Source organism: Fusarium musae, chromosome 2 (assembly GCF_019915245.1).
Source record: "Fusarium musae strain F31 chromosome 2, whole genome shotgun sequence".
Classification (NCBI taxonomy): Eukaryota; Fungi; Ascomycota; class Sordariomycetes; order Hypocreales; family Nectriaceae; genus Fusarium; species Fusarium musae.
Window position 1 is genome coordinate 2,588,390 of NC_058388.1, and position 23,045 is coordinate 2,611,434.

The 23,045-nt window shown below is 49.7% G+C and overlaps 6 protein-coding genes across 6 annotated transcripts; 4 read left to right on the forward strand and 2 right to left on the reverse strand.

The window, feature by feature from the left end:
- Positions 1 to 1,520: 1,520 nt before the first annotated feature.
- Positions 1,521 to 2,624, forward strand: CBR1_2 (NADH-cytochrome b5 reductase; the record flags this gene model as incomplete). Its single annotated transcript, XM_044820441.1, has 4 exons — positions 1,521 to 1,680; positions 1,745 to 1,856; positions 1,877 to 2,420; positions 2,475 to 2,624. The coding sequence occupies 4 exons, from the start codon at positions 1,521 to 1,523 to the stop codon at positions 2,622 to 2,624; spliced, it is 966 nt and encodes a 321-aa protein (XP_044684741.1).
- Positions 2,625 to 3,103: 479 nt separating this feature from the next.
- On the reverse strand, positions 3,104 to 6,803 carry J7337_002715 (uncharacterized protein; the record flags this gene model as incomplete). Its single annotated transcript, XM_044820442.1, has 2 exons — positions 3,104 to 4,141; positions 4,203 to 6,803. The coding sequence occupies 2 exons, from the start codon at positions 6,801 to 6,803 to the stop codon at positions 3,104 to 3,106; spliced, it is 3,639 nt and encodes a 1,212-aa protein (XP_044684742.1).
- A 3,403-nt stretch (positions 6,804 to 10,206) lies between these two features.
- Positions 10,207 to 14,123, forward strand: J7337_002716 (putative NRPS-like protein biosynthetic cluster; the record flags this gene model as incomplete). Its single annotated transcript, XM_044820443.1, has 8 exons — positions 10,207 to 10,334; positions 10,404 to 10,615; positions 10,672 to 10,735; positions 10,796 to 11,026; positions 11,089 to 11,213; positions 11,264 to 11,964; positions 12,016 to 12,518; positions 12,578 to 14,123. The coding sequence occupies 8 exons, from the start codon at positions 10,207 to 10,209 to the stop codon at positions 14,121 to 14,123; spliced, it is 3,510 nt and encodes a 1,169-aa protein (XP_044684743.1).
- Positions 14,124 to 15,161: 1,038 nt separating this feature from the next.
- Positions 15,162 to 17,122, forward strand: ATG20 (Sorting nexin, cytoplasm-to-vacuole targeting pathway/endosomal sorting; the record flags this gene model as incomplete). The annotated part of the gene is made up of 4 exons (XM_044820444.1): positions 15,162 to 15,476; positions 15,532 to 15,798; positions 15,848 to 16,981; positions 17,027 to 17,122. 4 exons carry the CDS (start codon positions 15,162 to 15,164, stop codon positions 17,120 to 17,122), a joined length of 1,812 nt encoding a protein of 603 aa, XP_044684744.1.
- Positions 17,123 to 18,397: 1,275 nt separating this feature from the next.
- Positions 18,398 to 19,629, forward strand: J7337_002718 (uncharacterized protein; the record flags this gene model as incomplete). The annotated part of the gene is made up of 2 exons (XM_044820445.1): positions 18,398 to 18,579; positions 18,642 to 19,629. 2 exons carry the CDS (start codon positions 18,398 to 18,400, stop codon positions 19,627 to 19,629), a joined length of 1,170 nt encoding a protein of 389 aa, XP_044684745.1.
- Positions 19,630 to 20,153: 524 nt separating this feature from the next.
- Positions 20,154 to 21,417, reverse strand: J7337_002719 (uncharacterized protein; the record flags this gene model as incomplete). Its single annotated transcript, XM_044820446.1, has 3 exons — positions 20,154 to 21,153; positions 21,216 to 21,312; positions 21,384 to 21,417. The coding sequence occupies 3 exons, from the start codon at positions 21,415 to 21,417 to the stop codon at positions 20,154 to 20,156; spliced, it is 1,131 nt and encodes a 376-aa protein (XP_044684746.1).
- Between the last annotated feature and the right edge of the window lie 1,628 nt (positions 21,418 to 23,045).

Below are 23,045 nucleotides of genomic sequence, written 5' to 3' on the forward strand. Positions count from 1 at the left end.
TTGGGCTTGTAGTATATCTTACAAAACTTTGTATAGTCTCTCAAGTATCGCTTGAGACAACAGATAAAATGCTTACCGTCAATTCCAAACAACGAGGTATGTCCGAACGGCGGCTGGCGGCAGATAGGATCAAGTACAGGATACCTATCCCGCAAGATGCTATCTGACGAAAAAGAGCTGTTCAGTGATGTGAGATTTCCACTGGAGATGATGCGTCATCGTGTTCTAATTTGACTCTCTTAACGCTTTGCTACGTGTGCTTTCGATATGTAGGCTGTATAGGTACCTATGCGTTGATATCCCTTACTTTGGTCCTGGATACAACCTCGTGAATTTGCCAAGGCTCTGATGGGAGCATCCTCTGCATCTTCGATTCCTCGCAATGTAAGTTGACTCAGTAGTGAGTGATGAGTGTTGTTGTGACAGTAGTTCTTTTCAACCCATAGTATCTAGGTATTCATCATGCCATGCTTAAGACTGTACCAAGAGCTTTTCCTTTTTGTTTGGCTTAGTTTGGTATCATGAATCTAAATGGATTTGAAGCAAGTTGCATTGTGACGTTGGGAACTATTCCGTCACAAGGAGTAACAATGCTAAAGCCTTGATTCGATGAATTTGAGTAGTGAGATGATAAAGAATTCTCTCAATTTATACGAATTCCGAGGTACGGTAGTTCTGATGGCCAATTGAGGTCCGAGGAAGATATGCCTCTTTCAAATGCCACGGTAGTTAGATCCCGGTAAGTAAGGTACCTAAGTTAGTAGGTAGAGGGGTACTACCAAACTACGGCAGGCAAGTAAACTGGCCAGATACTGAGACACAACTGTATGGTCCACGCTAGCTTGTATTAGGTGAGCTTTGCCGTGACATCTAGGTATAAGTTGATCGTAGGGACATGATTTAGTTTCGTCAAGGAGCAATACAACACAACACAAGGCACATTACCTACCTAGGTACCATTTACCATATATAAAGCTGCCATCTTCCTCTTTTGAACTTGACAACTTGGCAATGGTTAGCTCCGAGAGTTTTACCTGCTCGTGATACTCTGTCCTTAACTTAGTATAAACAGTCATTGTCTAGCCAATCAGATCTAGCAACACTCATCGATAATTATTTCTCACGATCAATCGGTATTTTCGACCGCTTCACCGTCCCCGCCGTCTGACCGCCTTCCCAAACAAGCAAAATCTTCCATCAGCCATCAGCGATTTCGGAAATCGGCCTTCGGTTTCCATTTTTCATAGCAGAGCTCCCCCCTCATCCTCTTCCTTTAAACCGTCCAACGCCTCAGCTTTCTTTTGCACCCCCGCAAAGCAAAGGCGAAAGCAGAAGCAGAAGCAAAATATTGCCTCTGCACCTGGATTAGGTATATATATACACATACACGCTTCCGTACAATCTCACACGAGCTCACTTGCAAGGTCCAATTGCTCGGCCGAGGGCAATACACCAAATAAGCAGAGCTTCACCTCCCAGTCGGTTTCCAAGGCGGGGATCTCCAAAGCAAAAGCTCCACCATGTCTGACAACAACTCGCTCTTCGCGAGGCACTACATCGATTATGTCTACGCCCCTGGCCTGCTCCTCGTCGTTGGCACTCTTATCGTCAAGAAGGAGTGGGCTCCTTGGGCTCTTCTTGTCGCCGTAGCATTCGGCTTATACAACTTCATGGCCTTCCGTAAGTTGCCGCCCGAGGAAATCTCCTCCAAGTCAATGTCGACTAACTTGGAATCGCATCGCAGAGGTCAAGACAACCCTCAAGCCCGATGTCTTTCAGGAGTTCGAGCTCGAGGAGAAGACCATCGTCTCTCACAATGTCGCCATGTATGCCGACCCCCGTCCTCGCTCTGTCCGGTATACTGATCTCACGATAGCTACCGCTTCAAGCTCCCCAGCCCCAAGCACATTCTCGGTCTTCCCATCGGCCAGCACATCTCAATTGGCGCTCCTTGCCCCCAGCCCGACGGCACTACCAAGGAGATTGTTCGTTCCTACACTCCCATCTCTGGTGACCACCAGCCCGGCCACGTCGACCTCTTGATCAAGTCTTATCCTCAGGGCAACATCTCCAAGCACATGGCCTCTCTCACCGTCGGTCAGACCATCAAGGTCCGTGGCCCCAAGGGCGCCTTTGTCTATACTCCCAATATGGTTCGACACTTTGGTATGATTGCTGGCGGTACTGGAATTACTCCCATGCTCCAAGTCATCCGCGCTATCGTTCGCGGCCGAGCTGCCGGAGACAAGACCGAGGTCGACCTCATCTTTGCCAACGTTACTGCCCAGGACATTCTTCTCAAGGAGGACCTCGACGCTCTCGCTAAGCAGGACCCTGGTATCCGCGTTCACTACGTCCTCGATAAGCCCGAGGAGGGTTGGACTGGTGGCGTTGGCTACGTCACTGCCGACATGATCGACGTGAGTTCTCTCGCGCTCAACTTTGCTACTTTCCAGCGACTGACCATGTTCTAGAAATATCTTCCCAAGCCTGCCGATGATGTCAAGATTCTTCTGTGCGGTCCTCCTCCCATGATTAGCGGCCTCAAGAAGGCAACAGAGAGCCTTGGCTTCAAGAAGGCCCGTCCTGTCAGCAAGCTCGTCGACCAGGTCTTTGCCTTCTAAGCATGCCAGTTTCTCCAGCTTCATAACCTGTGCCAATACCTTACTACTCTCAGTAAGGAATCGTACAAGGCTCATCAATAGCAATGTAAAATCCAGCCACCTCATATATATGTATGTGTGTATATTTATACAAAAATGAGCTTACAAGAGACGGAATGATACATAAAGTCTGATTACGGGACACTATTACTGAGGACCCGCAACGTCCCAGGAAAAGATGAAGGACCACGACACGCAAAGACATGTCAATTCACGTTAGTTGTATACCACAATTTACTCACTTAATCTCAAGTATCATCTCTGTCGGGGCACACCAGTCTATCTAGATGACCAATTGTGAAAAACTCGCTTTCCATTCATTCCTACGCCATGATGTAAAAACCTTCTAACTTATGATACAAATAAACCCAATGGGAGGGAACCCCTTTTCAGCTTATATTAGCGAAGTTACATTCTTAATTATCAACTTGTGGCTCCTTTTACTCGTCTTCGTCTGCGTCGGCCATGCTGGTATCTGCAGCAGGACGAGTCTCATCACCAGAAGCTTGCGCAGGTGCATCCCCATCCTCATTGTCCTCCTCGTCACTGTCAACGACACGTCCACGACGAGCTCGCTTGGGCTGTTGGCGCGGAGCGATCTCCTCCTCGTCATCATCTTCGCCTTCCTGGTTGGCGCCGTCGTCGACCTCCATCTTGTCATCCTCGGCAACCTTCTCCTCGGCCTCAGATAGAGGAGTCTCTTCGCGATCGATGTTTCTCTCGGCACGCTCGAGCTCATCATCTTCGTTCTCGTTCTCTTCGTCGCTGTCAACAACAATCTCGGCCGACTTGAACTTGGATGATTCTTTCTTTGTCAGACGACGGCGCTTCTTTGTGCGTTCCTCTTCTTCTTCGGACTCATCGTCTTGACGGTCACTCTTCTTCTTCTTCTTTCCTCCTGATCTCTTGGGCTTTGGTTCTCCCGAGGTCCTTGGAGCGGTCTTCCGCTTTCGTTTTATCTTCTCTCCCGTCTCGCTATCAGTCGTCATTTCGGCCTCGGCGCGAGCCCGTTCCTCTTCCGCGCGTTTTTCAGCCAGGGCTTTATCTTGTGCAGCAATCTCTTCACGTTCCTTCCTAATCTTTTCTTGTCGCTCCCGTTCTGCTTCTAACGCCTTTTGACGAGTTTCTTCACGGCGACGGAGCTCGGCCTCTCGTAGCTCTTTGGCTGCCTGTATTTTTTCCTTATTTTTCTCCTCCCACTCTTTCTGCTTACCGATGGCTCGTTCAAGCTGTTTACGCAAGGTGTTACGGGCCATGTTCGCACGCTGCTCGACATCGTGCTTAGGGTAAGGGGTTTGCGGATGCGTCGCAATCTCATCTAGTGACGCGATAGCAGCCTCGAGACCCTCAGCGGCCTTTTCGAGCTGTTCTGTCGAGCGCTTATTCTCTGGTAATCCTTGGACCATTGTAACAAGCTGGATTTGCACAAAAGCCACGTTGAACTTGTAATGCATCTGCTCAGGAGCAACCTCGAGAGCCTGTCGAGTAGAAATAAGCATGTGTACAAAGTACAGCGAAGTATGAGAGGGGGACACTGACCTTCTGAGCACACTCAAGCGCCTTGATGTGTGCATCCACATCACGTTCCGCCCGCCCACGATTCAGCCATGTTCGACCCAAACAAGCGAGGATTGTTGCATCGTTGGCTTTGCCATCTTTGGAAAGCGCAATCTCATAGTGCTCAATGGCCTTTGAGTATTGTCTGAGCTCAGCATATATGTGTCCCAGGTTAACATAGAGGTGGGAGTCCCTGATAGTTTCTCGGACCTTGTTGAAAATCCCCAGTGCCGCCTTGTAATCCTTCTTGTCCTCGACAAGAGCAATGGCCACACCCTGCGCAGCATAGGCGTTCTTTGGATCCAACGACAGCGCCTTGTCAAAAAACTCAACAGCCTTACCGTATGTTGCACTTCGTTTTTGTTTTTCCGAGTCCGATTCACGGCGCATCTCTCGTGCCTGCATGAGATACAGATTACCCATGCCCACGAGAGCGTGTCTATCATGTTTGTCATAGTTTTGAAGCGTATGCTTGAAATGGCGGAACTCATTATCCTCGCCCAGGTTAGCTGGGCGTTTCCTTGAGCCAACTCGGCCCAGATACCAGCCGTACAAGGCCCGGACCTCCAAATCGGTATTGTTCTCCTGGTACAACTTGGCGACAGCGTCGGGACCTTCCTTGTTTGGATTCTTCCTGAGCTTGATATAGGCAAGTCTGGCGCGAGCATCTGTATAATCGTCGTGGCGAGCTAAGAGACTTTCGTACACCTCAACAGCCTTGTCTGTGAGACCTCTAGATTCGTAGCTTCGAGCCAAGTTGAAGCTAATTGTGGATACCAGGGCGTCTGTGTCCATCTCAGGGTCCTTCTCGCCAATCTTCATGCAAGCACCTAGCGCGGCCTCGAACAGGTCACTCGCAAGCTCATGTTTCTCAGCTTGTGAGTGGAAACAGCCGATGTTGTTAAGTAATTGAGGGGGCAGCGACTTGCGAAGCGCAGCCTTGATCTCGACCTCATCAGTGACATCTTCAGGTCGTTCAGATGCCGGGACCTGGTCCAATTCCAGTTGCTCAACTTGTTGCAAGCATTGCAGAGCCTTATCAGGGTGATCTGTCTCATACAGGCGTGCCAAGTTAAGGAGAACTGAGGCATCTGGCGATAATGCCTTCTTCGGGTCCTTCCAAGCATTCCGTACGCCCTCAAGAAGAGCGGTCGCTTTCTTGAGTTCAGCAGACTTGTCCTCCTTGCTATCGCTTACCTGGTTAGCGAAGACTTCCTCGGCGTACAGTGTGCCCAGGAGAATCATAGCCTCATGGTTCTTGGACTGTTGGATCATCTTTTCTAAACGAAGCTTGGCTTCTCCCAGGTCATTTTTCAAAACTGAGAGCTGAGCAACGCCAAATTTGGCAGGAAGGTAGCCCGTCTCAGTACCTCCGCGAGCTTCATCGGCACGACGATAGTAATCCGTCGCACGCTCCGTGTCACCATCATAATGCTCTTTCCTCGCAAGCATGTACCAGCCATCACTGGCAATGGCATTGACGTCTGTGTACTGAATAGCTTTGTGCGCCAGCTTGTCGGCATTGTCCCACGACTTTCGAGACAAGAAGTAGCCGGCAAAAGTCGAGCAGGTAAGGGGGAGGCTTTTGTCAAGTTTGAAAGACCTCTGCGTGTATTCTGTCATGGCCTTCTTGTAGAGCTTCAAGAATTCGTCGCTGTTTACAGGTACGTGACCACTCGCATCCAGGTAGTAGAGGCCGAGGAGAATGTTGGCAACCTTTGAATCAGGGTTGATCTCAATGCACCTCTCCCATGCCATCTTGGCGTCATCCTTGAAGCCAAGCTGCCAGAAACAGCAGCCAATACCAATTCGGGGATCTGGGTCAACCAAGTCAGGCATCTTTTGCAGAACATCCTGGTAAATTGTGAGCGACTCGGGGTACTTATGCATTGAAAATAAAGCACGAGCTTTTCCCATCAGTGCAAGCATGTTTTTGCCCTGGGAGACTCGCAGGGCATCGTCGAAAGACTTGACAGCAGTCTTGAGGAGCTCGTGCTTCTCGGAACCGATGCCTCCAGTAGTCTTGGACGGTGCCTGCAAAGAGGCTCGTAGAAGGAGGAGAACGCCGCGGGCGAGAAAGATGGGAGGAAACGATGGGTTGAGTCGAGCGGCATCGTTGAGAGAGGATGTCGCGAGCTGCAGATAATACTCCTTTGTCTTGGCCTCAGACACAGAGGTGCCCTCGGGTGCGACACGGGGAGCCTCTCTGCTCTTCCACAGATACATCCAACATAGACAACAGATCATGCTGACTTTATCACGCGGGTTGGAACTGTTGCTTTGGATGGCGCTGCCGCCTCGCTGAAGCATCTCGATGGCATGATCGATCTTGTGTTGTTTGGCATAAGCCAAAGCGACGGTCATCCAGTAGGTTTTTGCGGCGCGCTCGTTCTCGAAGAGGGTACAGAGTTCGGTAGGGTCGTCGACGAGGTCCTCGAGGTCGATCTCGACAGCCTCGTCTTCCTGGTCACCTTGCACGGGGATGTCGATGGCGGAAGGGATGTCAGTGAATCGGGTACTGACCGGCGCGGACCGTGTTCCGCCATTGACACCATTCGCGGCGGCTGTTTGCGAAGAGGACATTGTGGTTAAAAAGTGGCGTGAGGATAAAAGAGTGGTGTTGTTCGTTCGGGAGTAAAAAAAGTTGGTTCGAGGAACGCGTCGCTTGGAGCTGTCAATGCGCCTCGAGTTAAAGGAGGATCAGCTCATCGAGTGGTTCAAAGACCAAGTGACATAATCAATCGCAGAATCTGAGCGAGCCTGTGTGATGTTGTCTATGCGGGCGAGAGGATTGCGGGTTGTGATGATGGCGTCGGAAGTTTTGGGCGTATCAACTTGGCCTTGTTGCATTCGCAGGATGAAATAGAATCTGAGAAGCTGCACCCAGACGAGTCTTGAAATGCGGTACGTACTTTGGCGTATATTAATGGGGCGAGAGCCAATCGCTGATTGGCCAATGACTTACACGGCGAAATCTCCAGCTTCAGGTGACCACATGGAAGGATCCTAACTACCTAGACTACCTAATGAGACAGTCAGGCTCTGTAATAATAAATTTCAATTGAGTAATTTGAGCTAACAGTAGCACTATGGTATTGTATGTATATATTTCTATCTTATTTGCTGTAAATAGGACTGTTTCTGCCTATACGAACTATATAATAATAGTTTACTATATTTAAAATACTAAAGTAAACACAATAGAAGTAATAGCTTTTTTCCCCTATAAGTTTCTATATTACTGGTTATCTTGTCTTGTATTTCATGCTCTTATTAATGTCCTGTATTTCTTATTTCTTTCCTTATAGATTACATGATTCAGAAAAGAATATATCTCTATGCAGTGTGTTTCCCTCTATTCGTACTTCTCAAACATCACTATCGTTATGTACGGCATCACAATCCCTTTCAACGCTCCAGGCCCCCACTCTCAAGCGTCAAACACTGACGTTTCTATATAGATAGATAGTCATATATATTACTTGAATCGCTCACAGGCCCGGGGTGGTGGCCTGGCGACCACTGGGCAGCTGTCTGACAGTGTCAGCCAACTTTGCCAATGATGAGTTCTCAAGCTCGGATATCCATATCCCTCCTGGAGGTGTAGATATGTTTTTCATTCAGAGCATCTAACCTCATTTCCCTTCTTTCTCCATGCCGTCAATGACTCATGTGAAAGATATTATCTTCTTCGTCCTCGCCTATCCACTGGGAGGACTTTCTCTCCAACTTTACTTTCACTTAGGTGCAGATAACATAGTCCGGAAAGCTTCGATGTGATGGCCCCCGTTACTCCTATCAACCAGGTGGGCATCGCCTGTCCCAACATATTGAGCCTTTATGTTCGAGGTCACAAGTGTTTGGGTTGGGACTGCCTGGCTCCCTCTGAACAAGCAGGTATTATCACCAGTGCTACAGTCATCTTGATCGTTCTTCTCTTTGCCTACATGTACTACTTAGGAAGAATAACGACAGCTCACCAGGAAATTGTGCTCCGCCGCCAACGGAGGCGTAGAAGACGCTCGTTGGCCCTCGCCCCGACTTTTTCACTAGTACAACTACCTCCTGTTCCGAGATTCCCAAGCCAACAGGTATCATATCAGCCTGTGCTCTATCACCCCCCTCTCGCCCCTCTCACTCCAGTTGCCCTCCCTTATCTTCGGGGTCCTTCGGGAGTGATGCCTCAGCAGCAGATCCCAGTGTTTCTACCTGTTCAGCCAACTACACATGTTCAACCACAGCCAGTATTTCAACCTATGAATCACCAGAATGAGCCAGTCAGAACAATGCAGCGTTCTAGGTCGTGTCCAGCTTCTATGTCTTCAAGCGGTTTACCCCCTCGGCATCCTTCATGGCGTCAGCGTCTCCGTCGAGTATTTGGACTTCCTCTCGGAAGAGCTTCGACCGTGGGTAGCGAATCAGTTCCCGGAACCCCTCTTATGCCACAGACTCAGCTTGGAGGCTCCCATCGGGAATCGAACGCATACAGATCTACGGATAAACAAACAGAGGCTCATGAAGCACCTCGCACCAGTCAAGACCTTGAGCACAACGGCGATCCCTCGGATCACTCTCGGGGAAGTGATGGGAGTGGCACAGTTGGCAGTGATAGAATCCGGTCGCCAGGTTCTGCTGCAGCGACAGTTCATAGTGACGACTTCGACCTTATATCCAATGTGCAACTACCGCCTACTCTTCAGAACGCATCCGTCGCGCAAAAATCTCGCGCGCAAACAAATCTGTCAAACGCCAATGATAGCAACCTGTCAGATTATCACAACCCTTTGGCCGTGCTACCTCTTCGACCCCCTTTCGATCCCATGGAAAGGACACCGACTCCCGAGTCTAAAATACTAGGCACTCGACAGCATATTGGCCAACTCAAAGTTGTGGTGCCTGGGTAGGGTACGTTCGTATACCAGATTCATCTAGTACTAACATACCATCAGGCGGCAATCTCGTGCTTGTACGCCAACATTGTCCCGTCAGTCACCCGTTAGGACATACCATCCTGAGTGCGAGCAGCACCACCGAGGTCGTGAGATGCACAGAAGAAATTGGGACAGCACGTCAGTTTATGTGTTCGCATTCTTGGCTTTGATTGATACTGATCTACTGAGTTAGACATAACAATGCAAACTACATGACTGAAGGCATGACTGGCCCTTCAACACCTCAACCCACTCATCAAGGGGGCGGCGTCTACTAGCCATGTGCTTGAGACTTGAACACTACATGTGGCTTGTGAGTCTATAACATGTGATTTCGGTTGCTTAGAAGAGGAGAATTGCAAGGGGTTGAACTGAAGGATCTAGTAAGGGGAAACTAGATTTCTTTGCAGGAATGTGTTGGCAGTTACTATTTCATCAGTAACAAGATTGTTGATGTACCTATAGGTAATTGAGTCAATGTAACGGTCAACAACCATTGGATTTCTTCAACAGCTGCACCCGAACTCGGCTTGGGCTAGCCAAGCTCCGCGGAGATCACGGGCAACAAACTTCCCACTTTCCATTTCTTGTGCTGTTGGCCAGGTCTCCAATGAAACAAGGAGTCAAAGAAAACTAGTCCCAGGGTTTGGTAGACTTGGAGTAAAAACACACCTCAGTCTTTTTGTCATCTGGGTAGAACCCACTAACTAAGGTAAGGTACTGGTACGTAGACTATTTGTACTCTTATGTAAAGCGACGTCCAAAGATACGGAATACGGTCACGTGCCCACCTGCACATCTACTATCTTACCCTATACTGGCCCTCCGCTCTCGGAGCTCCATGGAAATTTCCTGTGTGACGCATTGAAAGCCACAAGCGATATTCATCCATTCTTAAATGGCCTCAGACCGTCGCTCTGTTACATCTGGGGACGACATATCGAGAGTTTAAATTTATCAACGCCCTCGGACGCTCAATCCTTTTGCATTATTCATTCATTGGCTGTAACTGCCAGGAATTTTCCTTGCATTGTGTACAAGTTCAGCCGGGCATAATGTCGCTACCTGACCCTACTGAAGATCTCGACTGGGGAGGCTACATTGGAGGCATTCATGAGATATTCCACAAGAATGCCGTGGCTCATCCTGACAGGCTTTGTGTGACAGAGACTGTGACCTCGAAGTGGGTTGATGATGTCCCTTTGCATTGAAACATGGTCGCAATTGCATCAGTTGCTAACAATGCATGCAGGGCACCAACAAGAACCTATACCTACCGCCAAATTGATGAAGCAAGTAACAACATCGCCAATTATTTACGCGACTCCGGCATCCAGAATGGAGACGTAGTCATGATCTTTGCGCACCGCTCAGTTGAATTGGTCTGTGCATACATGGGAACCCTGGCTGCTGGTGCTATCGTCACTGTCCTTGATCCTCAGTACCCCCCGCAAAGACAGCAAAGTATGGTATACACCGGACGAGAACGAAAATCAGCATTAACTAACATACCATACCAGTCTATCTTCAAGTTTCCAAGCCCAAGGCGCTCATCTCCATTCGCAAGGCTACGGAAGAGAGCGGGTAAGGCCAACCCCAGCTCTTGATAACCTGAGAGCTCCCCTGATTAACGTCTTGACACAGTCCTCTTGCTCCTCTCGTCCAAAAGTGCATTGATGATGAACTTGCCATTAAGATCAAGATCCCAGACCTCCGCTTCACCGAAGATGGCGAGTTGATTGCGGGCGAAGACAGTGCTGATATCTTTGCCAATGTTAAGGGGAGGGCCTCAACACCCCCCGATGTGCTCATTGGACCCGACTCCAACTGTACGCTGTCATTCACGAGCGGAACGCAAGGATTGCCCAAGTACGAGTTCCTCTTTTCTCTTCTTCTCCCGCTTGTTAAGAGCTTGAACCTTTATTAACGTTTAACAGGGGCGTGCTTGGCCGTCATTACAGTCTGGCAAAGTATTTCCCCTGGATGGCTGAGAGGTTCGGCCTCTCATCAGAAAGCGTATTCGCCTGTCTTTCCGGAATTGCCCATGATCCAATCCAGAGAGGTGCGGGATTCATTCACTTGGTCTTGCAGGTGTGACTAACCCTGGCTCAGATATCATGACGCCTCTGGCCTTGGGCGCAAGCCTAATCCTACCCGCCAAGGAGGATATCCAGCACGTAAGGTTGAGCGAATGGATGAGAAAGTGGTCACCAACGACAACCCACCTTACGCCGGCCATGGGACAGATTCTGGTTGGTGGCGCCACGGCGCAGTTTCCTAGCCTGCGCCAGGTCTTCTTCGTTGGTGATGTCCTCACTACTCGCGACTGCAGGAGTCTCCGTCAGCTAGGTCCCGCCTGCACCATCATCAACATGTACGGAACCACGGAAACTTCTCGCGCTGTATCCTACTTTGAGGTCCCTTCCGCCCAGGAGGACCCTGCAGCTCTGGACTCACTCGGCGACTCTATTCCCGCTGGCTGGGGCATGAAGGGCGTCCAGGTATTGGTTGTGGATCGAGAAGATCACACCAAGATCTGTCCGATCGGTGTGGTTGGAGAGATCTATATCCGCGCTGCTGGTCTTGCCGAAGGATACCTTAATGATCCTGAGAAGAACAAGGAGAAGTTCATTGATAACTGGTTCGTTGATAACAAGAAGTGGGCGGAGGCAGACAAGGCCAACGATAAGGGCGAACCTTGGCGCAAGTACTACAAGGGGCCGCGAGACAGACTTTACGTCACAGGTGACCTTGGAGAATATCGGCCAGACGGAGCTGTGCGTGTCCTGGGCCGTATGGACTCACAAGTTAAGGTGGTCAACGCTTGATTCCAATGTGCGTTTTCACAAAGCTAACCCTGACAGATCCGTGGATTCCGCATTGAACTCAACGAAATTGATGCGAACCTTGGTGGCAGTCCTCTGATCCGAGACTGCAAGACACTGGTTCGAAGAGATCGTAATGAGGAGCCGACACTTGTCAGCTACATTGTGCCTGAGATCGCTGAATGGAAGCGTTGGCTTGAGACTCAGGGCCTCCAGGATATTGACGAAGAGGGTGTAGAAATGGGACCCTGTACTGTCTATCTCAAGAGGTTCCGTCGTATCCAAGCCGAGGTGCGAGACCACCTCAAGTCTCGCTTACCGGCGCACTCCGTTCCTTCGATCTACATTGTTTTGCAGAAGCTGCCTCTGAACCCGAACGGAAAGGTTGATTCTCCTAATCTTCCTTTCCCCGATGCCTCTCTCATGACAGAGGATGCTTCGGAAGAAGATCTGAAGAGCTGGGAGAGCCTATCTGAGACTGAAAAGACTATTGCGACACAGTGGTCGACCCTAATCCCGGGTTTGAACGCCAAGATGGTCAGGTATGCTTCCACTGATAGTTCACATATCCACCATTTCAATACTAACCCTCGATTTCCAGGCCAGACTCAAGTTTCTTCGACTGCGGTGGCCACAGTCTTCTTGCCCAGCAACTGTTACTTGATATTCGCAAGGAACTACGTGCCGATGTCACCATCGGTGTCCTCTATGCAAATCCCACTATTCGAGGCCTGGGCAGCGCAGTCGACAGTCTTCGCAGCGGCCAGGCTGTCACAGTCGATCATTCTAACGATAATGTTTACTCTGACTCTCTCGATGAGCTTACCAATACTCTAGACGCGAAGTACCAAAGTGCAGATCCGGATGTTCTGAGCCCTTCTAACGGCGCCACTTTCTTTCTTACCGGGGCTACTGGCTTTCTCGGCGCATACTTGGCCAAGGATATACTGGACAGAAAGAACACTAAGCTGATCGCTTGTATCCGGGGAGCCAAGGACCTTAAGTTTGCCAAGGAGCGTCTTGTACGATCCCTCAAGGGCTACGGTCTTTGGCAAGACTCATGGGCTGATAGGATCTCCTGCGTTATTGGTGATCTCTCTAAGCCTCGCCTTGGCCTAGACGATGCTAGCTGGAAGCATGTCGCTGATACAGCTGATGCATTTATCCACAACGCTGCGTACGTCCACTGGATCGCTCGTTACGAACAGATGATGGGGCCGAATGTTCTGTCTACTATCGATGCTATGAAGCTTTGTAACGAGGGCAGGCCCAAGCTCTTCTCATTCGTTTCCTCAACCTCGACCCTCGACACCGACTACTATATCAACCTGTCCGATGCCCAGACAGCTACCGGCCGAGGCGCCGTCCTTGAGTCCGATGACTTGCTCCCCAACCGAACCGGTCTAGGCACCGGCTACGGGCAAACTAAGTGGGTTTCTGAGCAACTCGTCCGCGAGGCCGGCCGCCGTGGTCTCCGTGGCGCAATCGTCCGACCAGGATACATCCTTGGCAGCCGCAACAGCGGTGTTTCCAACACCGACGATTGGATCGTACGCCTCTTGAAAGGCTGTTGCCAGCTTGGTGCTCGTCCTCGCATCATCAACTCGGTCAATGCTGTCCCTGTCGATCATGTCGCACGCGTTGTTGTCGCTTCGACCCTGAATCCTCTCCCTGGCATGAACGTGGTGCATGTTACTGCTCACCCCCGTCTGCGGATGAACGAGCTCCTCTCTGCGCTAAGTTACTATGGTTACGAGGTACCCGAGGTAGACTATGACATCTGGAAGTCACAGCTGGAAGAGTTTGTCTCGGCCGGAGCCGTGGAGAAGGATCAGGAGCAAAACGCATTGATGCCGCTATTCCATATGGCTACTGCAAATCTCCCAAGCACTACTCGTGCTCCTGAGCTAGATGATAGGAACGCTGTGGCTGTTCTTAGGGCCGATGCAGACCGCTGGACAGACATTGACGATAGCGCAGGAGACGGCATTTCTCGTGAGGATATCGGGAGGTATCTTCGGTACCTTGTTGAGATCAAGTTCATGGCCGCACCCACCGGTAGAGGACGTAAGCTGCCCGAGATTGACACCTCGATCGCCGAGGCGCAAGCACAGTGGGGAGTTGGTGGTCGCGGAGGTACCTCATAAGAAGGCTCTGTTGGATAGAGGCATCGAGTTATGTTTTCGTGACAAGGATTTTTACCGTAGATAAGTAGGTAGGTAGACATTCAACGCGGAGTGACTTGGGAGAAAGGAAATCAAGAGTGCGCTCACGCGAAAGACGCGAGCATGAGAACAACATTTTGTCGCCATTAAGCGTGACTTGTCTAGTAGAAAATCAGAGTAGAAAATTGACATTTGGTTACATAAAGCACCTATTTTGGTACTCAATATTGACTGATGGAGTTCATGAGAATACCTGCCGATTTGACTCGGGCTGCCATTAGAAAGGTTGTTCCACAATAGTGTCCATCCCAACAGTGGGTAACCTACCCTAGGCATTTAGGCAATTGATAACCTAGGCCAACTTCAGCCATGCCTAAGGTACGTACCTAGCCTACCTAGGTAGCTAGCCAACTCGGCCCAGCCCCATTCAACGTCATCCTATTCCCCTTCATTACCTTGCCTAGGAGGTATCCGAACTATAGGCACTAGCCTTACTTCCACCGCCGACCGACGACTGCGACATCCATCTTCACCTGGGCTTCTTCTCATACATTGTTTGCTTATTTCTACTCCACGACCAGGAACAATAGGCCTGGATGTACCCAAGGTAGTCAGCTCCAGCGCATGAATTATCGTCCATATCGTATCGCTTCATTCGACCCATGCTTGCCCCTCCCCCGCTAGCTACTATCTACCTTGCGCTTGCTTGAAGCTCTCGTCCTTCACCCGCAACTTAGCAGCTTCTTTCTGTCCAGGCTCCCGGCTTAAACGCGCGAAATACCTACCTACAGGTAGACCACCTTGAGCTGTATTGAGTACCTCTTTCCGCAACACCTGTCGCGATTGCCCTCAGCAAGTCGTCAGAATGTGGAATGACGAGGACAATAACCCGTACGGCACTAGCTTTGACAGGCGGGACTCGCAGTCATCGTCTGTCAATCCGACGTCCCCGTCGACTCGTAATTGTACGTCGATTAACCATACCATTTCACTAGACAGCATTCCCAAACCGTCGCTGAGATGGTGGATTCAATTCTGTCAGAGGCCGAGGACGAGATCAATGATACTTACGATTTTCTCTCAGACCAATCGTTCGAGCCACCTCAAACACCAACCTCCGGTAGCGATGATGAGCATGGCCAGTTTGGCCACGGCGGTGATGACGACGATAGGGACTCGGCGCAAGATCCCGGCCCCAAGCGCAAGCCTGGTGGTTACGACAGTCGCATCGAGCAGATCCTATATGAGAACCCCAAATTATCTATCCTCATCACGGATGCTGGCAAGAGTCTAGAGAGCGGCGGCAGATATATCGTGTACACTATTAAGACTGGCGTACGTCCATCTACTGCTGGCTCTTCGAGGTATTTCACTGACGACTACGTGACAGGATCTCGAGGTGCGCCGCCGATATTCAGAGTTTGCTTCTCTGCGCGATGCCCTTACTCGCCTCCACCCTACCTTAATTGTTCCTCCTATCCCTGAGAAGCACACGATGGCTGATTATGCTGCGAACCCCACGAATGCGAAGCAGGACCAGCAAATCATTGATCTTCGAAAGCGCATGTTGGCGGTCTTCTTAAATCGCTGCCGCCGAATGGACGAAATCCGAACAGATGGAGTTTGGTGGCGATTCCTGGACCCTAATGCTAGCTGGGTATGTCGTGTCTCTGAACGCGCAGATATCACTACTAACTGCTTAATAGAGCGAGGTCTTGCACTCTCATCCCGTGTCGTCAATTCCCAAGTCGATATTGAAAGCGCCTCCGCTGGATCCCGCAAACCCAACTCCGGCGCACAGCTACTTGCCAATCCCGGCAGCATCGGCAAAGCTCAAGACAGTGGCTGGTACCAATCACGATAATAGCTCGGGCCATATACAAGCAGGGCCTCACGCATTTGGCCGGTTTCCACCTGAGGGTCACAATCTGGGCGAACAGGAGCTGGACCCTTATTTCATCTCATACGAGTCCTCGATCAAGGAACTCGAACAGCTTCTTACCGGCCCAATGGAAAAGGTGAACAGACGAACTCTCAGCCATCTCTCTTCATTGGCGGCCGATCTATGTGAGCTAGGTTCCGTCTACAACGCCTTTGCGGTTTCAGAGCAGGCACCGTCACTCGGACCGGCCATTGAGCGAATTGGCCAGGCAGCTGATCTATCATATATCGCCACAGAGGAGCTCTCGGGTTCCCTGGGTGCTAGCTTTGCTGAGCCCATGCGTGAGCATGCGCAATTTGCGGGTGTTGTTCGAAGTGTACTAAAGTATCGTGTGCTCAAGCGTGTACAGCAAGACTTAACTAGTGAAGAGCTGAACAAGAAGCGAGCGCTGCTCGACCAACTAGAGCAGAGTGAAGCCGAGGCTCGAAGGATTGAGAACTACCTCTCCAGTAGTCAGCAAATATCACCACCACCAAAGCGATCGACCAGCCTCAAGGAGCCGTCCTCTAATCAACGGCGTGATGGTGGCCAGGACGACACCGAGTCCATCGACTCTGACTTTCCTGGGACCCATGGAGACTTTTCCTCTCACACACCTTCGGCCAGTCAGGGGTTACCCGAAAGGAGTACCAGTGCGCCGTCCCATAAGAAGATGCCCAGTGGGAACTCGATAACGAACAAGATCTTTGGACCCATCCGACATGCAGTACAAGGGGTCGTTGACGTCGATCCAGAGAGGACACGCCGCGATATGATTGGAAAGACGAGAGAGAGCATCGGACAGTTAGAACAAGCTCAAGTTGTCTCGGAGCGCGATGTCAAAGAAGCCAGCGCGAGTGTTTTGAAGGATATGAAGCGATTCCAACAGGACAAGGAGGACGACTTGCGACGCTACATGGTGAGTTTATGAGCTCAGTCTTGACCAATCACTAACATCCACCAGCTCGCCTATGCTCAGAGCCAGATCGAGTGGGCCAAGAAAAGTAAGCAACAATGGGAGGAAGCTCGAGCAGAGGTAGAGAAGATTGACGAGTCCTAAACATGTTTTATTCTGCTCTTTTGCGTGCCTGGTGGGATGGTTTGAAAGCCGTAGATGATAAGAAGAGAGGAATAATATTCCTGTATAATTCGTTGGCTTCTTCTCTGCTTCGGTCTTTGCACTGACGCTTATGTTACTTATAGTTTATCGTGAAGTTGTGCAAATATGCGAATTTCGTGCAGTCCTATTCTGATGAATTATTGGTCTCGCCAGGAGAGCCACTGAAGACCGTACGAGTGTCACAGGAATGCATAGGTACCTACCTTACAAATAAACATTGCACATCAGCTCTGGAGAAAGAAAAAAAAAAAAAAAAGAAGAAAAGTGCGTTGATGAAACATGATATTATGTACCTATGTTTAGGTCCAGCCCAAATGGCTGACTACCTCGACTTGTTTGGTATATGCCAGCTGGAGGTCAAATCTCCATTTCTCTCACAAGAATACAGGTATCTAACAGAAATGAGCAAAAGAGCAAAGATTCTATCTTCTTTTTCTTCTTAAAAAGAAAAAAAAAAGTATAATAATAATGATAATAATAATCAAAATAAAAACTTATAATCTTATAATCTTATTTTATTGTTCTTACGATTAGCCTTTTACAAGGCCGTCAAGCTTTTCTTTTCAAACTAAGTAAGGCGCAAACAGTGAGACCCTTATAGTAAGCCAGCATCATGGAGGTTAAAATCAGTAAAGCTCTATCTGCCTCAGTGGCGCAATTACTGTCTTAACTAAACTAGCAATGTAAATACAGCCTGCAGGTCCCTTGGCAGCTACCTATCCATGGATGGATGTCACCCTTCTTCTTCCCAGAAGAATACCGCCTGGTGCATCCATCACACTTCCACTCAAAGGCCAGTTAGACCCTAACCGAGTAAGAGATCGAGCGCAACGAGCTATCAAGCCTCCTGAACTTAGAGAGGGTCCTAAGGGAAGGTCACCCCCTTCAACCAGACCAGGCAGCCTTCCAAACCCTCAAATACTCTCAAAGAGTTCTTAAGGTAGCCTACCTAGGTAAGGTACCTTATCTATCCTTAAAAAAAAAAAAAAAAAAAAAAAAAAAAAAAAAAAAAAAAAAAAAAAAAAAAAAAGTACCTACCTTACGCTCCATGCAGTACCTCAATTGGAGGTTGGGAACGCAATGAGGTAAGGTAGTACGCGATCCTGCTGCAAGTGTTCCTTATCGATAAGCATTTATCACAAAGGACAGTAAGTAGCTTCATTGTCGCAACAACAACCAAACCTCCGCCAGTGCATCCTCACCGCAGTCATCGCGATGGCCCAACAAGATGGGCCCATCGCCTCTATCGCGGAGCCAGGCATCAAGGCTCAAGGACAACTACTCCACGAAATGCGCAAGGAGGTCGCAAACCTTCTCAACAGGTCTGCCACTGGCTTTCCCGGTGCGCAGCCCGTGAGCTTCGCCCGTCAGCATCTCGAGGAGCTCGCTCAGCACGAGTAAGATTGACATGAGACGCTGTCTCGCTACCTAGGACCAACAGCTAACGGCGACCTTGTAGTTACTACGTAGTCGAAAAGTCCGACGGTATCAGGTATCTCCTCTATTCGACAACAGACGAGAATGGAAACGAGGCTCACTACCTAATCGATCGCAAAAACGACTTTTGGTTCATCACGAACAGGAGCCTGCACTTTCCTCTCGAGAACTCCCCAGAAGCATTCCACACCAACACGTTGGTCGACGGTGAACTGGTATGGGACACAGGCTCCGACGGGAAGCGCGTCCCCATGTTTCTGGTCTTTGACTGTCTGGTGCTGGATGGTGCCCTGCTTATGGAACGAACGCTCGACAAGCGGCTCGCATATTTCGACCAACGATTCTATCGCCCCTACAAGAAACTTTATCAGGAATACCCTCAGGAACTAGAGTTCCAGCCCTTCTACGTGGAGATGAAGAAACCCCAGTTTGCCTACGCCATTGATATGATGTTCAGAGATATCCTCCCCAAGCTAAAGCACGGCAACGACGGCCTCATCTTCACCTGTCGCACCACTGCTTACAAACACGGCACCGACAACCACATCTTGAAATGGAAGCCGCCAGAGGAGAACACTGTAGACTGCCGCCTGTCCCTGGACTTTGTGGAAGTTGAGCCCAGCGACGAGGAACGTCGCGAAGGCATCACTGAACCATTCATTGATTATGACAGCGTCCCCAAGGCTGATCTGTACGTCTATGCGGGGGGCAGCGGCCCCGAAAAGTACGAGTATTTCAACAGCGTGTTCATCTCCGACGAGGAGTGGGAGACTCTCAAGTCGCTCAACGATCCGCTCAACTGGCGAGTGGTTGAATGTAACATCGATGAGCAGGGTCGGTGGCGTATTGTGCGCTTCCGTGACGATAAGAACGAGGCCAACCACATCAGCACAACTAAGAGTGTGCTTCAAAGCATCGAGGACCGGGTTTCGGAAAAGGACCTCTACAGAGCAGCTGGGGAAATCAAGAATGCCTGGAAGGCTCGGGCGAGCCGGGGCCCTGCAAGGTAGAATAATCGACAGGCAAACACGGCGTCTGGGGATATTGATTCTGTATCGATGGGGCAAGGCGTTGGGAAAGGATTATGGATAGGAGATTCTCAAATTTCACCACTGAACCGCATAGCATCTGGCAAGTTCGGTTTCAACAGACACATCTTCTTAGATACATTCATAATCGACATGAAACTAGGAGATATTAACAAACCACCTCAAGCAACGTCAACATCAAGAATTCGGTGCCGAAATTAATAGTACCCGTGCTGCGATATTGAACTTTTTAAACTAGACCTAGTTCCCGGCGTCCCCTTATTCATTACCTAGGTACGCAGCATAGCACAAGCCAAGAGTGGATTTACAGATCATCTCAATTCCATTTCCAGTTTGGATACCAAGTCCAATGCCAATTCTGACCGCGGAAACTCCAATTCTCCTGACATGGCCCTTGCACATCTTGCAAGTGCTTTCTTGCCATTCCTTTTCTTGACCACGTTTTCTCAAAAGGGCAGCATATGCGCCAATAACCACGTCAAAGCTCAGAGCGCAAACATGATAATGGCCACCAGCATGACGGTGCAGCTAAGATTGGTGGTTCCGCTGGTACCTCCCCACCCACGAGGCTCGGGCTTCTTGGTGCCTCCTGAGACGACAACAGGAGTCGGAGTAGGCACAGTAGGCACAACAGTAACGCTACCAGATGGACCTGGAAGTAAGGTATTGTTGGCGGTTGGGTAAGGCGGGTAAGCAGGAGGCGGAACCATGATAGTTGTTGTAGAAGTTGAGGGCACACCAGCAGTTTCGTAAACAGTCGTTGTGGTGCTACTGGTAGGAGAAGCGGACATGGTGGGTGAACATTCGGGGCATTTGCTAGTCAAAGTGACAGTGATGAATGAGTCGGGAGCTGTGATGATCTTCTCAACGGTAGTGTACTGGGTGACAGTGCTCAGGCCTTCCCGAGGTGGATAGAGACTTTGAATGGTAATAGTTGTGTGCGGTTTGGGGAGAATGGAAGATAGCTCGAAAGTATCCGTGGTGGTCTCAGCACTGGAGCTGGTGAGAGCATCGGATGAACCAACAGTGAGAGAAAAGTCGGTTTTGCTCTCAGTCACAGTCTGTGGGTTGCCGGTGACGATTGCATCGGATGGACCACTGGTGAGAGAGAAATCTGTTTCATTTTCGGTTACAGTCTCTGGGTTACCGGTGACAATTGCATCGGATGGACCACTGGTGAGAGAGAAATCAGTCTCATTCTCGGTCACAGTCTCTGGGTTGCCGGTCACGGTGGCTCCAACAGCATTACCCGAGGAGCCCTGGGAGACCTGGTCGTTAGGTACAGTGACCGTGTAGCTCTCGGTCATGGTAACGATCTGAACCTCACAGTAATCGATAGTGCTCTCCCGTGTGGTGACAGAAACGGACAGGGCTTCACCGGGCACAGTGACATAGCGGGTTCCAGTAACGGTTGCAACCTCGGTGACCACATCAGCATTCGAGGTGTAGCTGACACCATAGATTGTAGATAGAGCCGTCTTGGTCCTATTTCTAGAGATCAGTGGCTTCTCGGATATCATAAAAGTACCTGGGAGTCGGGGACATACGAGATAGGGTATGAACCACCGGTGCTCTCGAGATGGCGAGCAATGTTGTGCGCCTGACCACTTGAAGGAACATCGGCATTGTCGTTTCCCAGATAACCTAAATGGATGTTGGCTATTAATTGGTCAGTTTGTCGCAAACTGTGGAAATAGCAAGTTCCAAAAGCATACCATAGATTGCGCCAACAACACCCATGCCAAACATGACGGGGATTGCACATATGACAATCAGAAAAGCAACACACAGATTGACAAAGAATCGGTATCTCTTCTGCTTGCTACCCCGGGACATTTGGGGAGTTCGGGCGGAGCCCTTCTCGGGATTCATCAAGTCCGCCACTGGAGATGGAATCAGCCTTGGGGGATACTGGAAAGCAGTTGTGCACGTACTTGGATCAAAATTGATAGTGAGTAATACTGGATAATCAAAGTCACTGCTAGTGAGATTAGCAAGCTATTCGACAGGTAAACAAAAGCACACGAGCGCAGTTCGTGATGCGGGCGATGCAGCACCTGACACCCGAGACCAAGTGAAGGGCAGTGCTATAAGTAACAAAAGAGTAGGAAGTGAGATAATAGATACATACCGGTCGAGTGGATAGAATAAGGCCTTTTCTGGTTGGAAAGACAAATTATGTTAGACGACGTTGGAGTAACGAAGTTTGGAAGATGGAGGAGTAGAGTACAAACGAGGGACGAGAAGAGGAAAAGGTGGTGAGTGTGGGAGAGGGAAAGGAGCGGACGGCCTGTTGAGTGACTCAAGGAAAGAGTCAGGGCTGGAAGGAGGCTCCTTGGCGGCGAGAAGGCAAAATGCAATGAACAGAGCAGGAGAGGCAGTGATTCATCATGGCACCAAGCAAGAGCAGGGCCGCATATTGCTCTGCCGGCAGCTGGCAGCCAGTGGCAGACTTAACGCTTACAGTAGCTCTTAATAATCTTGTCTCCCAACACCTACCTTAGGACGATGGAGTTTCGAAGTGAAGCAGCGATCATAAATCTTAAAGGATAGGTAGAGAATATTGGCTTACATTGAACTACGGCGATTTCAGTTACCTTGTTCCGCCGTTAGTCGAGTGCCAGATGGGAGTTGAATGTAGCTAGGTCTTCCAATGGAAAGGTGGCTAAAAATACCGGCCTGTTTTAAAGAGATAAGAGGCATGAAATAAGAAGAAGGGCAAAGAGGTCGCATTCTTCTTCCAAAGGGGCAACGGCTCAACTTGTACTCAACAGCTTGTCACCAAAGCACAACAGGCAGTCGAGATAACCCACGTAACACTATCGTCCGTTTCCATCCACGGAAGATGCCCTTTCATAGGCGAGTACAAGTTAATTATCCCATGGGCAGCAACTTACAGGCTAGCAAAATAATTCGACATATGGCAAACGATGCCGCCAAACTTGTGCGACAGACATTTATCCTGAAATTCTCCAGGCCGAAACCGCAAGGGAACTTTCTAGCATGAAACCTCACAATGGAGGCTCTGTGTGTCAGGTTCGCCTCACGGTGAAATGAAGCAAACATACCCATGGTCGTACATAAACGGCTCTGTTGCAACGATTCGAGGTATCACCGTGTTCGCAACACTTATATCCAATGCCGTGCATGTACGTACCAGCAGAGCCAGGAGAGTTGAATTATCGGTTAATTGTTGAGCTTCTAGATACGAAGATAAATATGTGATGACAAGGTAATACAGGAAGGTAGTGCTCGTGATGCTGTCTCTCAACTCTCACTTGGGAGCCGTTCACTTGGGACCCTGGCATATCTCTGTCAATGGGTCATCCACATAGACTTCGATTACCAACGCGGAGTTCGATTACCTTGGCAGTGAG